Raw genomic sequence first — 16084 nt, forward strand, 5'->3', positions numbered from 1 at the left:
GGTAACAGGAATGAAGATCTCTGCAGCGTGCTTTTCCCTTTACGTAGTCCTTATTAACAATGCAGGGCTGTTTTCCCTGGACACATAATTAGACGTTATAACCTGGTGAGCATAATTCAGGAAACTTTTTAGCAATCAATGTCAAGGAAGACAAAATCTGCTTAAAAAATGAGGAGAAACAATTAACCAAACAGGCCAGAATAAAATACAATTGAATAACTGATAACATTATTTTCCCCAAGTGTTTCCCCTTGGACATGCTTTGGTTTAGCCATCAACAGTTTCACATTGCCCACTTCTGAACCACCAGCAGGACTGCCTTAAGCATTACCACCTGCGTTATTCTCACAGGAATCCTATAACTCACTGGCCATCATCATTAATGGCTCCTTTATCACAAATGTACATGTTTATTTTTCTTAATCTTTGTCCACCATTCTCTTCTGAAACATGAGGCTGATCACCTCAACTCATTATACATCTCCAGTTTGCCGGGTTTTATTGATTACACATCTCCAATTTGACTGACTTTCTATTATTTCAATTTTCTTACTTTAACTTTATTGTATTTACACTTAACCAACAAATCTTTATTCAGTACTAATGGCTAAGTCTTACTCTAAGCACTGGAGACAGCAATAACATCAATAACAGTAACAAAATAAGTTGCCCATCTAAAGTGCTGCATTTTGCTTCTCAGTTCTTCACCAAAGCCCATTAGTGAACCTGCCTTCCTTCATTCCTTAATGACTTTTTTAACAAAATTTATTTTAATAGTATTTCCATCTTCATGTCATTGGTTACAACTGTCAAGCAGATTCTTCCCAGTAATTCCGCTACAGGAGTCAAATCCTGAGTCTAGTTCAAATCTAAATAAAAACTGGGTTTGGCATTTGTTCTTTAATGTGGCCATTGGTAAACTATGGAAATATCTTAATCTTCATAATTTTTAATCTTTGGAATGGAAATACTAACTCTTCATTCTTCATAGGATTGTTATGCGATAAAGATATAAAATGCACGTTAGTGTTTAAATTACTGGTATTTAACAAGCACACCACATTAATTATCATTCTTTCTTCTGGAAAACATTCCTGTTTAATGAGAGACAGAGGGAAGGAGAGAAGAAGAGGGAGAGAAAGCATTCCCATATACTGATTCAAATCCCAAATGTTGATTGGGGCTTGGAGAAATCAGGCACCAATAATTGCATGCAGATCTCAGCAAGGCTGGCAGGACCTCGGCTGCTCAAGGCTCCACTGTTGCCTCTGAAGGTCACCGTTACCAAGGAGCCTGGGTCAAAGAGCTAGAGCTGAGCTGGGAAGCCAAGCACTCTGATAACGACAGATAGGTCACCTCACCAGCATCTTAATGAACTCCCAGGCCAAATGCTCACCCCAACCATTCTTTCTGTGTTGCTTAAGGCTTTTATACCTGTATTTTCTTTTCTTGATATAGACCTAGTAGAGCAACTCTGTTGGAAAAACTCCCCATTTCGAATGTGAATGCTACCAAAAAGCTTTAGGAGGGTGAAACCATGACCATTTTCTTCTCTCACATTTAAGCTCTTGCTTCAATTTCTCCTTTAGATCACTGCCTGTCATAGTTCAGAAAACTGAAATTTAAAATTATGGTCTTCAGTGTCTCTGCTTAATCCTATAGGAGCAGTCACTCCTGAAGTGTTGAATCATTTGATGTCAAGATAGGTATTTTATTAATTATCATATCTCCCCCGAGAAACACTGAATAAACTAGAAAGTTTGTTGAGTGAAAAATAAGTAAATTAATAAAGTAGAATTAAGAATGATGAAAGATGAACAGAGATTGTGTTGAAGAGAGGACAAAGAGAAGAAACAGAAGGGTTAAAGGAGTAACAGAAGGGGGACCTTGGGAAAGGGAGGAGAAGAGAAATTTATAATCTTGGAGGTGAGACAGTTCATAAGGATAATAAAGATGTGTTGGGTGGGTGGCTGTTGTCAAATTAGAAGCAGGGACCTCAGGAGAACAATTTTACATGCTCACAAATAGACATGAATATCTTAGTTCCTTTCACTTAGAGCAAGTACATGGACAATTTGTCCTCTGAATGACTAATCTAACCATTGCTTTCATACCCTTTAGCCATTTCTGCTCCAAACACGATGCCTTGGGGAAAATGCTTGATGCTTTCCCTCTAATTGGAGGTTAGCTCTGTGACTGCTGCCGTTGCATCATATCCACACCTTCAGCCAGCTTTCACAATGCTTTAATGTTTGATTCCCCATAGCCCAATCCTTGAATAATCAGGCTGCCACATTCATGCTCCATCAATTATAGCGATTGCACTCCAAAGATAATCCCATTACAAATATGTTTTTCTCCTTAGGTGAACTCTGGGGGGAAATGAGTCAATTTCTAAATGAATAATATTGCAGTTAGAATAATTGAAATAAGCCTGTCTTTGAATGATTTGGACAGCTTTTCCACAAGGGAAAGAAATGCTTGTCGCAGTTAGAAAGATTACAGTATGTCATACTCTCTACTTATTGTTCGTGACTTGAATTCAAGCAAGTAATGTGTTCTCCATATGCTGAGGATCAAATTTTGTCTCTAATGTGGCACTGAACAACCAAGAACTATCACGTGTAAGGATGTAGAAGTAAATATGCAATAAAATATCAAATAATTACATATATGTGATTTTTAAAAAAGTTATTTGTCTTAAATATTTTCTAATTTTGTTGTTTCAATCCAAGTTATCAAAATTTAGAATCTTCTATTTTAACTAATGTCCCTAAAATGTAAATATGCACATGAGATTGTCTCCCTTTAGGACAAAGATTTTTGTGAATGTCTTACAATATGATATGAAAAATATTAATTTGAAACTCACTGATTTAAATGTTTTTAAGTAACTTATGTATCATTGATGGGATTTAATCAGAAACATTCAAATGTGAATCATGGACAGAAGTAATCAATAACAGATTTCAATTATCATTTTCTATCATCACAATTTTTCTTCTTATCTGTAGGCCTATGATTCTATTCCTATTTTGAAGCCTCAGATACATGTTTCTTTGAAATGGGCAAAGCCTTCACTTTCATTTCTACTTTTTCTCTCAGGTATTTTGCAATATGGATCTTAATGGGGGAGGTTGGACTGTCATACAACATCGTGAAGATGGAAGCCTGGATTTCCAAAGAGGCTGGAAAGAATATAAAATGGTGAGATGGAAGAATTTATAGCATGCTTTGAGGGGTTTTTGCTGTTGTTGTTATTTGTTTGTTTGTTTTGCAAAGGTCAACCTCACTGTGTGATAAACCTTTGCAGTTTATATGTGTTTAGTTACTTGAAACATAAAGTGATATAATAATAATATTACTTTCATTAGACAAAAAACGCTTAGAAATGATCTGTAAATCACTTCCATATGTGCACTAGAATGCAAAGCGTGTTTCAGTAATTATTTGGTTGATTGCTATTTATCATCTGGATTAGTTCCTAGTTCAATGAAGGAAAGCTAGAACTCAGGCTGACTATAATATCCAGGCATATCGAGCTCTGCAAGACCCAGATTGTCGAGAAAACTACCTCTTGTTGCGGGCTATGAGCTGAGCTACTCTGATTATGATTGCAATTCTCAAGTGCAATCGGCACTTCCAAACACAGAATTACTAGCTTTCAGACATTTTCCAATTTGTTAGTTTCTAAAATGGTCAGGTATTTACTTTTCCTACCGGGTGATATTGAACAAACCAGACTAAGGTGAAAGCAGTATATAAGGCTGTGAATTATAAGCCATGCTTCACTGAGGCCTCCAACACAGCAAAAGGTATCCTCATCTTCCCGGAACCGTTGTCCTCTTCATTGTTGTTGCAGTTAAACTACTTTTTAATTTAAAGAAATTTAGATATCCCTGATGACAGCCATGATCTAGTTATTTTAAGAGGTAAGCTTTTGATATTTGTCTTTTGGGGATTGACTTATTTCACTGAGTATAATGGGCTGTAGTTTGGACAGTTAGGTTGCAAATGGTACAATTTCTTCTTTTTTTAATGGCTGAGTAGTATTCCATGGAGCAGATGCACTTTAGTTTCTTTATCCACTCCTCTTTTGACAGGACTAAGGTTATTTCCATGTCTCTGCTACTGTAGTTTGTGCTGCTGTAAATATTAGATTACCAATCCCTTTCTCATATGCAGATTTCATTTCCTTTGAATATAGTCCCAGAAGTGGGATAGCTCTGTCTTATGGCAAATCAAATTTCAGTTCTCTTAGCATTCTCCATATTGACTTCCATAGTGGTTGTATTCTCCTACACTCCCACCTACAGTGAAGCAGGGAACCTTTCTTCCTGTACCCATGCCAGCAGGTATTGTTAGTAGAGTTTTGAATGTAGGCCAATCTCACTGGAGTTAGGTGGAAACTCAATGTGGTTTTCATATCCTATGTTCTCTCTGATACAATGCAACTTTCATGCAAAATATCAGATCAATAGATACATAGCTAAATATGCATGTACATATAGTCATCTAGAGGAACTGTATAAAAGAGACTATCATATTGAGATGCGAAGATACCATACAGTATGCATTTCTACTTCCACATCAAAGATGGACTCCCAAAGCAACTGTTAAATATATCTTGACAATCAGATACTGGACTCTGCCTTCCTCCATAACTACAATGTCAGGATACGCTTAAATAGAAAAACAATGGGCTTACAGCTATTTTCTGAAGGACTATGCTATTATAATAAAACAGGGGAATTTATTGGGTGAAGAGATGAAGTCCCAGAGCCTTTAGAACTGCATCATAAATTAATTGAGTGAATATTAAAAACTTTAAAAAAAGAAAAATTAAAAATATTTTAAAAGATGTAAGCTTTTGATAGACACCGATATTTAGGCATTTAGACACAGTGGCTGAGACAGAGCTTGGGTTGCCCACACCCATGTGGTGGTATCTGGTTTAGAATTCCAGCTCAGCTCTTGACTCCAGTTGCTTCTAATGAGGCAGTAGGTGATGACTCAAGTATTTGGATTCCTACCACCCATGCGAGATCCCAGGATTGAGTTTCTTCCTCCTGGCTTCAGCCTGATCAAACCTTGGCTGTTGCAAGCATTTTTGAAATGAATTAATAGATGAGAAAAGCTCTCTAGCTGACTGCCTTTCAAATAAATTAAGTGAAGAGACAGTTGATTTTTTTACAGTTTCATAGTAATGTTAGATTAAAAATATTTCTTTTTTAGAAAGCTAATCTTTCAATTCTTGAGGTTTTCTTTTTTAACATTTATTTATTTTTATTAGGAAGGCAAATGTACATACAGAGACAGAAATCAAGATGTTCCATCAGCTGATTCACTCTCCAAGTGGCCACAACAGCCAGAGCTGAGCCAATTTGAAGCTAGGAGCCAGGAATTTCTTTTGAAACCTGTTATAGGCTTAGTGGTCCCATGTCTTTGGATTACCCCCCACTGCTTTCCCAGGCCATTTGTAAGAAGCTGGATGAGAAGTAGTGAAGCCAGGACATGAACCAGCATCCATGCAGGAGCCTGGTGCTTGCAGGGTGAGAATTTAGCCATTGAACCATCACACCAGGTTCCCTTGAGGTTTTCAAACAAGAGAACTTATAGGGATCACAAATAGAAAAGCAGGAAAGAGGAATTCATGTTGGCAGCAGGTAAATTTGAAGACTGATTAATCTGGAGGAAAAGAGAATTAGGCATGGACTGTCTGATGGCTGTTTCAGTTAACTGGATGGATAGATGCAGCCCTTGAGTCTGTTATTCAAAGCATGTTCCAGTGCAGCTTTTGGGAACTTGCAGAAACAGACAATGTTACATTCCATCCCAAACTGACTGAGATAGAATCTGCATTTTAATACTTCCGTGGGACCTTCTGTAATGATTGGAGGAACATTCCAGAAATGCAGAATCAAGGTGTGAATAAAAAGTCTGTGATGACTGATTTTTGTCTAACACGAAATGATCTGCCTAGTAAGTTTTGAGCCCTTTTCAGTGGGAACAGCTCAGTAGAAGGTTAATTATCATCTTCAGGCTTATTGTAGAGAATTAGAATGCTAGGATAGATTTTAAGGCCTCTTTCTACCAGTGTCATTCTAAAAACATTTGGGAAGGGAGAATGTCTAGAATCTGAAAGAGGGATATGAATTATGTCACTCTGCCAAGTACAGGGGATTCATGTTTTCTCAAATCAACGCACTCGCTAGCTTTGTAATCACTAAAAAGAGACGATGATTAGAGTAACTTGCTTGCCTTGCAGGGACCTCATGCAGATTAGACATAATATCCATAAAGCACTTTGGCACACTGTAGTGTCAATAAATGGTAGTGATTATTATCCAAGATTCAACATCAAAGACTAAGAAAATTTACTTAAGTGTGCTAAAAGAATGTTTGTAAGCCACCTTAATTCATAATAATTTCCATTACTAAAATGAGATGTGATGGGATCATTCTTGTGGTACAGTAAGTTAAACAACTGCCTGGGATGCCTGCAAGCAATATTGGCCCTGATTCAAGTACCAGCTGCTCCACTTCTGATCCTGCTCCCTGCTAATGCACCTGGGACAGCAGTGGAGAGCGTGAGATCTTGGGTCGCTGTACCTGCATGGCACTGGCCACTGCAAAAATTTATGGAGTGAAAGAAGATCTCTCTTTGTTTCTTTCATTCAGTTTTTGTTTGTAACTCTGCCTTCCAAATGAATAAATAGATAAACCAATAATCCTATAATGAAATGATAAATAGAAATGAGATATGGGGGTTATCTGAGAGTTAGATTTCAAATACAGATTCAGACAAATCTGAAGTAGGCTATTAATTAAAATTAATCACATCATCAAAATGAATATAAAGTTATCATTGTGAAGATTTTCCAAATAGACGAATTACTAACTGCAAGGATGTGCTCCCCTGGCAAGTGCAGCACATTTAGTAAGAGACTGACTTGGGGGTACAGGACCAATTCTGTATCGGGGTAGTTAACAAGTGCATTTTAAGTATTTTTTTTTTCTTTACTTGTCAAGACTGATCTCATTTGTTAATAATTTTCCCCTCCAACCTTTTTTAAATGAAAAAAGTTATGCTTTATTAAAACTTGGAAAATTTATCAACTGCAAGGCCAGGAGTTAAAGAAACTGAATTTCTGAAGCATTCTGGCCAAAAGAAATCTTTAAAATTATGATGTCATCAAATGTTACTGCTTGTTTAACATTGAGCAAAACACAAGGTAGAAGAAAATATTTCATGTTTTTTCTTCTAAGCTCTCTCTCTCCTTGATTCCACAAATAACAGATGTAGACTTTCAATGCCAATGCCTGTCAGCCACACCCCTTCCTATTTCCTGCCTCTGATGACCTGGCCGCGCATCTCATTAGTTTAGAGTAGATGTCCTTTGAGGAAAGAACTTGGAATGAACACCATCCTTTCAGTTTTTACCTTTATATTGTTATATACCATGGAGGGCCACTCTTCTTCCCTGGTATAGAAATAGCACTTCATTCTTTCAGCCCTTCCTTCCCCCTATTCGTCATATTGGTCTACATCTATAGACTGCCTCTTGCCTCATAAGGTTTCCAGAACAATATGTTAAAGGTATCAACAGATATAATTACAAATACATAATATATATGGTCATTACTGTTTAAAAATATTTATACCATTGAAGATTTGCAACTTCTTTGATTCTTAACATTGGCTTTGAGCCTACAAAAAAACTTTTTTTTTCCTAAGCTTTGTTTTCAGAGAGCTTCACTTATGAGATTTTTAGCAAAATCTGGTTTACGGATTTGTAAAGATATTTTCTCTGAAGGAAGTCTGGATGGAGGTTTAATGAGGCACTTAGGGAATTACATTAACTCCTTCAAGCCACATGGATAGTATTTAGTGGCCTTGGGGAAACAACATTATCAGCATTACTTTTCCATATAATGATCAATGAAGCCCGAAGTTCTAAATAGCACTCTAACTGGACTAACTTTATAGTAGGCAGTGACTAATGCCCCGGAGACAAACTGACTTTGTTTAGAAAATAATTACCCCCTATAAACAGAGCTTCCTATCCACAACAAACATTTCAGTCTGAATACCTTACTTTCAGGGAACTCTTGGAGTCTGGAAAAATGTTAAGCACACAGAAAGGAGGAGGCTATGTAAAAAGTGAACATTTTGAAATAGATCTTCCTGTGATCTCTCTCAGCTTTTGAAGGAGATGCTCAATTTAAATGTGTTTTCTTTAAATTATCTGTGTGAAAAAAAGATAAAACCCATAGGATTTGTGTACTGTGTCTGGTTTCAATTTTGCCTCGTCCATGCAAAGTCAACACTTTCCGTGAGCATTGACAGACAAAACAAATAAAGTATCAGAGACAATTATTTGATTAATTTGGAGAAGTGCAAAGTGAAACTGAACATCTCTTCAGGTTTTGGTAAAAGTTATTGAATGTTAGTCTTCGTCTGTGTTTGTATTAAATTCGGGTGTATTTCTCTTTTTTTCCTTTAAGCATTGAGGAAAATATCAAACTGGTTAACAATGTATCTTCATTGTGGAATCAAAATCTATCATGTTGCTGTGATTGAAATAAGTGAACCCAGGGGTTTCCATCAAAGTATATGGCATGCATCCTTGAATTTCGTTCATAAAAATGAAGACATTATGTTTTTGCACTTTTAATTAACTTGTTGCTATTTTTCAAATCGGATTATTCTATGATAAAATGTAGACCTGTAGTAGGTTGTTATGTGCAAACCTGTTTTTTTTTTATGTATATTCAACATTTCCGATTTTTGTATATGGATATGATGCTTCTTTTCAAGTAAAGAAAGTTTCATCAGATGTTTGAGGTGTGCCTTGCTATGAAGTTGGGGTTTTAAGATGCTCGTCCTGTTCCTAGGTGCTCCCCAATGTCATCTGATTAGTACATTCTGTCTGGCTTGTGCTTGGAATGGCTAGTCCACATCATACTTGGTTTCTAGCTTTGGTTTTTTAAGTCTCGTTTGTTAAACCTTTTTAATATACAGATCTCTAAGACCACCCCACATATTCTGGGGTAGTCTTCTTTTAAAGCTCCACAATTATCTGCTGAGAGAAACTGTCATATATCTGTTCATTAATCATCATAATTATAAGACCTTTAAAATTCCCTCCTGCGTATATCCTAAAACCTGTGAACTATGGGGAGAAAGAGAGGGACTAAAAGAAATAGAACCTGGAGCAACCGATGAGACAGGTACACTTTAGCAACAGAAAGCTAAGGTAGGAATAAGAAGGTAATTTGCTGTTACTTGTACCTTAATTTAGCAAGCAGTTCCTTTTATTATTTAACTTAATTAGCTTCTTAGAGTAAAACAGCAATACCTATTTTTACATACCTAAACTCAACTTGTCATTACAACACAGAATTTCCGCAAACCGAAAGCCTTTTATCAAATTGTTTCATTAGATTTGGGTTATGACAAGCCTCTAGAATTTTTTTGTTTCCTTTGTCACACAGAGGAGGAAGCTGGCTGCTTAGCATTAAATTGTTAAAAGGTTTGAAGACCCTTCACATTCATAGATTTCAGAAACTATTTTTAAGAAAGTGAACTTATCTTTTCACTTCATTTTCTAAAAACTTTTTGAGGTCCTTACATATTTTATTCTCATATCTTGGGATTGGAAATAGTATAGTTAATGTTCATCTAACATAGAAGGTCATCAAGCCTCAGAAAGGAAGCAGGGGGTTCCACAACAAGTATGTATGTGTATGTCAGAGCAAGGCTTCGCTTTGGAACAGAGATAAGCAGTAAACGTTGTTTGACCCAAGCCAAGCCTTTGTTCCTATGCATAAGCTCTGTGATCATGCTGATACAATACAATTTGTTAACATGGGAACCCAGTTCCTCTTGCTTCACATATTTTTCATCTTTATGATGAAACATTTCTGCAGCACTGCACTTGGCTATTAGAAGGTTTCCCCCATGAACTAGCTAACGACCATGTTGATTCATTGTAATCAAGCATATCCCGTGTATCATAAAGCATTCTAGGAGAGCACTTTGGGAAAGTGTACAAAACAGAACTTTGGTTTCTAGAGGATGATTTTGCTGCTTTCTTTCCAATTGCTTCTTCCTCCCCACCCCCCGAAACAATTAAAAGCAACGTATAAGGAAAAAGTATTTATTTTCACTCACATGATTGCTGGCCTGCAGGCTGAGCTGGGGATGGAGGCGTTTCTAAGAATGACTCTATGCTGCTGATCCATTCCTGGGGTTTGCCTCACATCACACTTTTCCCTGGGGAAGCTTGGGAGTTTTATCCACACAATGCTTTCAACAGCATGAAAATATGTGACCTAAATCTTAACACTTCATCATTCCCAGCCTCTTTATTCGCATTCGGTTCAATTGCTGACTCCCTGGTCCATGGTCACATAGAAAAGGGAATCGTCAAGTGGTTACAGGGAGTTTTGACATGTCCAAACTACCGAGAGATTCAGGGGAAAACCCGCTGGTGTTTATCTTCCCAAGAGCTGATGTGATGGAGAAAGAGCTAACTCTGATTTTTCAGCTCTGTACGCAGTGATCTTCTCCCTGGTGTGTAGCACCAGCTGCCACAAATACACATCCACAATTGTATTGTTTTCTGCTACTGTGGAACCTTTGCAAAGTGTGGCTTGAGCATCTTAAACATGGAAAGAAGGAGCCACTAGAGGACCAATTTCAATGAGTTCTACATTTTGGTTCTGAGTGGCAGGAGGAGCCTCCAACAGCATCTATACCCAATCCACTCTGCACAAGGGATCTTCAGTGAATCGAGGAACTAAGTTAAGCTTGTGCTACAGTAAAAGTGTGCATATAAATATGAATATATTTTATTTGAGCTTTAAACATACAAATATTTCTTTTTACCCATTTTAGAAAATATATTTGTGTGTCTATTTAGAATGCAGAGCAATAGAAAAACAGGGAGAGTCAAAGAGAGAATTCTTTTTTTTTTTTAAGATTTATTTTATTTTTATTACAAAGTCAGATATACAGAGAGGAGGAGAGACAGAGAGGAAGTGGAGCTGCCGGGATTAGAACCAGCGACCATATGGGATCCTGGTGCATTCAAGGCGAGGCCCTCAGCCACTAGGCCATGCCGCCAGGCCCGAGAAAATTCTTTGACCTGCTTGTTCAGTCCCATTGTCTACAACAGGCTCTGGGCAGGACAGAATCTCTCTGAATTTCCCACATTGGCATCAGGGGCCCAGATATGTTAGCCACCATCTACTTACTGCCTGTCCAGGTTTCTGCTAAGAAATGCTAGGTCTAATCTCAGCTATATGTTGGCAGCAAAATACGGGGTAAACGGAGACTCTATGATGGACTATGTTAATCAGTGCATTCTTCAAAGACCTCATAGTGCTTGGAGTGGCAAGATTGGCAGCGATTCATAACTGTTGAAATATCAACCACTTGAGCAAGAGCCTCAGAGCATACCCTACATCCGGGACCTGGGAAGGGTGGGAAATTGGGTGGGCCTTCTCCCTTAATACCCCCCTTTAAACATGAAGGAAACAATATGGAAAAAATAATAGTCTTACCCACTTTCCTGTAGCCCTTGAACCTTTTTACCCTAATTAAAAGATAAATAAATAAATAAAAGAAATGCTAGGTCTAGAACTGGTTCTCATATATGGTGTGCTGGTGTTGCAAACCACTGTACACAATACCAGTGCCGCTTCAAGCACTGATGTTATATTTATGATGAAAATATTTAAAATGCCTTATTCTTGCTGTTTAAGTTAGTTTATTTACTTAATTATTTTCATCCAAAATGCAGAGTTACAGAAAGAGAGTGAGAAAGAGGAATCTTCCATCTGCTGGTTCACTTTCCAGATGGCCTCAATGTCTACAGCTGAGCTGATCTGAATTCAGGAATCAAGACCTTCTTTTGGGTCTCTCACCCTGGTGGAGGGGCCAAGGACTTGAGCCATCCTCTGCTGCTTCCCCAGGTCACAATGAGAGGTGGAGTGGAAGTTCAGCAACTGGGACATGAACCAGTGCTCATATGGGATACTGGCATCACAAGCGGACCCTTAGCCTCTATGTGATGGTGTTGACCTCCTCCTCCTCTTCTTCCTCTTCTCTTCATCCTTCTTCTGTCTTCCCTCCTCCTCCTCCTTCTCCATCTTCTTCAAGAAAAATACACAGCACATTATCTGTACTCACTCTGTACAATAGAACACCAGACATTCTTTCTCTTATCTAATTATAACTTTGTATCTATTAATCAAATATTCTCCATCGCTCTGTATTCCCTGGTAACCACCTTCTATGGGAGCGACTTTTCAGTTGTTCACCTTGTTGAGTAAGCCTAGGCATTCAAGTTAAAATGTGTAAAAATCTTTCTTTCCCCTTTGTTAACTAATCCTCATAGCATATCACAGATACAGTAAGGGCATAAATGGTTTTGTTTTGAAACACTAGGTATCTTTCTTAAATAATTCATTAGGTAGCAGCAATGGTGCGTACGCATACTTAATGCATATTTTGTATAGCCTGTGCATCTCAACATTTCAAAGAAAAAATAAAGAACAGAATGGTGATGCAATAAAGAAGAAAGCAGCGAAGAACATGCCATATTTATAATTCTAGAAAACTGACACATATATATGGTTTGAAATGAAGCAATGGTTTTCAAAATTCTGTGATGTGAATTGATAAAATAAGGATGTTTGTAATTATTTCAGTCTGTCTCTCATGTTTCTTAATTTAGATAAGACCGACATTATAAAGTACCTCAATTGACCATCTTTGTGAGTCATCAGAGTGTACTCTATGATAACTGCACATGGTATTCTAGATCTTAGTGCACACAAGACAAATTCGGCAGTTTATACTGACATGATTGACTATGCAGGACTCTCAAATGCTTTGACTTAGTTTAGAGCCAAAATATTTGTTTTATAAGCAAAGCTCTGTTATTATGAGATTATTAAACTTCTTAAGAAACATTTCCTTGAAGCACAACCCTAGGGGCTTTTAGGTTACCTCCCTTAATAATACAGCCACCTGATGGAGCGTTGCCTGCCTTACCCATATCTTTGTCTCTCCCTACTTCACACTCCCCTTCTCTCTCTCTGCTTTTTTCTTTGAACCTAATGAACACTTACTGAAAGCTCAGGGTATACCAGTTCTCCACTAGTTTTTGAGGCCTCACTGCTACAGTACAGCTACTATCAGGGAGTTCACAACCTGATCATTGCAATGAAATTGTTTGTTAATTTCACTGAAACAGCTGAGGATGACGCTAGTATTTGTCTCCCTGCAACCACGTGGGACTCAAAAAAAGCTCCTGGCTCCTGATTTTGGCATGGCATAGTCCTGGTCATTGCAATCATCTGGGAGGGTAAACCAATGGATGGAAGAGTTCTCTCTTTCATTCTAAAACTATTCCTTTCAATTAAATAAAATAAATCCTTAAAAAAATCAAATTAAACTCCAGGTATTACCAAGGAGTGGTTTCTGAAGTCACCGTGCATACCCAAAATCTAAAATGCCAGCCATTAATAGTTTTGTCTTGTTTTTAATTTTCCTATCATTAGTATCTCCAACATTCAGGTTTAACCTTTTTTTTTTCTGGAGACTTCTTTCTTCCCACCATCTCACAAGTAGACGGCTTGAACATTTAACAATTGTGACTAGAATTGCCCAAGAGAATCATGAGACTGAGATGCAAAGCAGGCAGTGCAGGGTCACTAACTGGCTTTTCTAAGTCCCTTTTCTGCTCTAACAGCCCAATGTGAGAGTAGGGCATTCTAGGTGATGGTGGTGTGGATTTAAAAGCTTGCTTTTAATATTTTTTCAAGGTATCAATGGTGAAGCTGCCAAAGTTAAAGGTCAAGTGTAAAGTTGTTACAGGAACATAATTGGAATTGTGAACCCTAACAATACTGCTACATGATTTGCTGCACAGTACTCTGACAGTGTACATGGAGGAAAGTTACAATAACATTCACAATATTACATTAACTAGTAGAAAACCTTCTGAAAAGTGAACGTTGAATTGAGAAATGCTTCTTGGTTGAAACTATCAAAATTTATTTAAACCACATCTGCCACATTAACACAGATTTGGATAATAAATTGTTATTTTGATAAAAGTTAAAACTGAGTCGTGATGGAGACAAAATAGCATAAGAATTGTTGAAGTAAGTCAACAGTTGGCAAAAATGCATGAAATGTTATTATTATTTGGAACAAAATTAAATGCTGAAATCGAAAAGAGTTTCTCTCTAAAGAAACAACTGCATCTCTCTCTTTCTTCCCAGGGTTTTGGAAATCCTTCTGGTGAATATTGGCTGGGGAATGAGTTTATTTTTGCCATAACAAGTCAGAGGCAGTACACACTAAGGATTGAGTTAATGGATTGGGAAGGAAACCGGGCGTATTCACAATACGACAGGTTCCACATAGGAAATGAGAAGCAAAACTACAGGTAAGTCATGTTTAAATGCCCTGCTCAATAACCTTTGGTCTAACTATTTGACAGTTTTAGGGGAAAGGTGTGAAAACATTAAATAACAACAACAAAAAATCATTCTTCAAAATGAAAATCACTTTGTCTAGCCTATGACAAAGAGATCAACAGCAGTCTGATCCCCTTTCATGTTGGCCCAAATTCTAGAGAATAAAATGTTGAATCAAGTATAATTTCATTGTTTTTGTGGTACTATTATCATGGTGAAAGTACAGGGAATTTATGGAATGTAGTAACAAAGATGATATTGGTTCAAAATAGTAATTTTTCTCTTCTAGAAGCAAAATTTCACTTTTGTCTCACTTGCCCATTTAAATAGATTTTCAAATGTCTTAAAAGTGACGATAGTAAAATTATATATTTGTAAGTGATCTAATTGAAAGAGAAGATGGAGAGGCATTTAGAGACAACTTTTGGTAATGAACATGAAGGCCAAAAATTCAAATGCATGACTAAAGATGTAAAAATATATATACTCAATCCAAATTGTGTTCGATTCTTGTTTTCCTCATTAAGTAGCTTGTGTATTAGAAAACAAATGACAGAAATATGACTAAGTAAATAACATGGTGCTCATTCCACAAACACTCTATACTTCCCTGTTCCAGGAATTCTGTTAAGCACTGACCGCTTATCTGACAGTCAGTGTTGAGGTCTCTAGTCTTACTTTCCCATCAGGTCACTGAGAAAGTGACCAACATTCTTTGAGACTAGGAAATGTATTTGAATGACTTTTGTATCACTAACTACTAATACAATACCTGGTAAATGGCAAATCCTTAACTCTGTGTAGCTCAGTTTCATAATCAGTAAATTTTGAGCCATAATTCTTTTTAGCTCTCGATATTGTCGCTATTATGGATTGTTAAACACAGTGGCATAGCGCCTGACATAGATTATGATAATAGCAACCAAAGCTTTGGGTTTTTCTTCCAACGGTGTAGTTATCTCTTTGTTCAGTTGTTTCTGTTGCTTATTTGTCTTCTCACGACATAAAATTCCCTCATGGTTTCTATCTGCGTCTTTTTCATGGCACAAGTCATTGTATTTTAATGGCTTATGTATGGGATTGGCTCCTTTGAGATATAATAATCATTCTGTTGACAAATAGTGATGATGTCACCACAATTGAAGACAAAAACTAAATCTGAAAAGTTGAACTTTCATGGGTGGAGTGGGGTGGGGTGGGGGGTTCATGATATATTTAATGGCAACTCAAGAAACCAAAGAAGAGACATTTATAAAATGCAATGGAGTGTAAGAAGAAATGTTTCCAAGGAGGTCAATATTTTGAGAATTTTATAACAAGGAAAAACCGCTGTAAAACATCAGGGGGTACTCTTATGTAAATGTTTTGAATTGAAACTTGAAACTATATGAAACTTGGTTAATGTCAGACATCCTGACAATAGGATGAGCAAATAATTCCTTTAGTCTTTTTCTAGGTTTCTGAAGAATTTGCTTTGGTTCCATTCCAGAATGTCTCTTTTTCTCATGGGTGTGTGTGTGTGTGTGTGTCTGTGTGTGTGCGTGGTGTGTACAAGTGCATGGTTGTATGTGTGTACCTGTGTAAA

The 16084-nt window shown here is 37.2% G+C and overlaps 1 protein-coding gene across 6 annotated transcripts in view; it reads left to right on the plus strand.

Moving 5' to 3' along the window:
- Window positions 1-16084, plus strand: part of ANGPT1 (angiopoietin 1) — a 228262-nt gene that overhangs the window by 180332 nt on the left and 31846 nt on the right. For 5 of the 6 annotated variants that reach the window (XM_040979411.1, XM_040979415.1, XM_040979413.1 and 2 more), the window contains 2 exons: window positions 3106-3207; window positions 14302-14468. In XM_040979411.1, the coding sequence (XP_040835345.1) occupies window positions 3106-3207; window positions 14302-14468 (269 nt within the window). Of the gene's footprint in view, window positions 1-3105; window positions 3208-14301; window positions 14629-16084 lie in introns of those variants that run through there. The other variant, XM_040979417.1, reaches the window with a different exon arrangement.

Source organism: Ochotona curzoniae, unplaced genomic scaffold (genome assembly GCF_017591425.1).
Source record: "Ochotona curzoniae isolate NIBS_2020 unplaced genomic scaffold, NIBS_Ocur_1.0 contig_3190, whole genome shotgun sequence".
NCBI lineage: Eukaryota > Metazoa > Chordata > Mammalia > Lagomorpha > Ochotonidae > Ochotona > Ochotona curzoniae.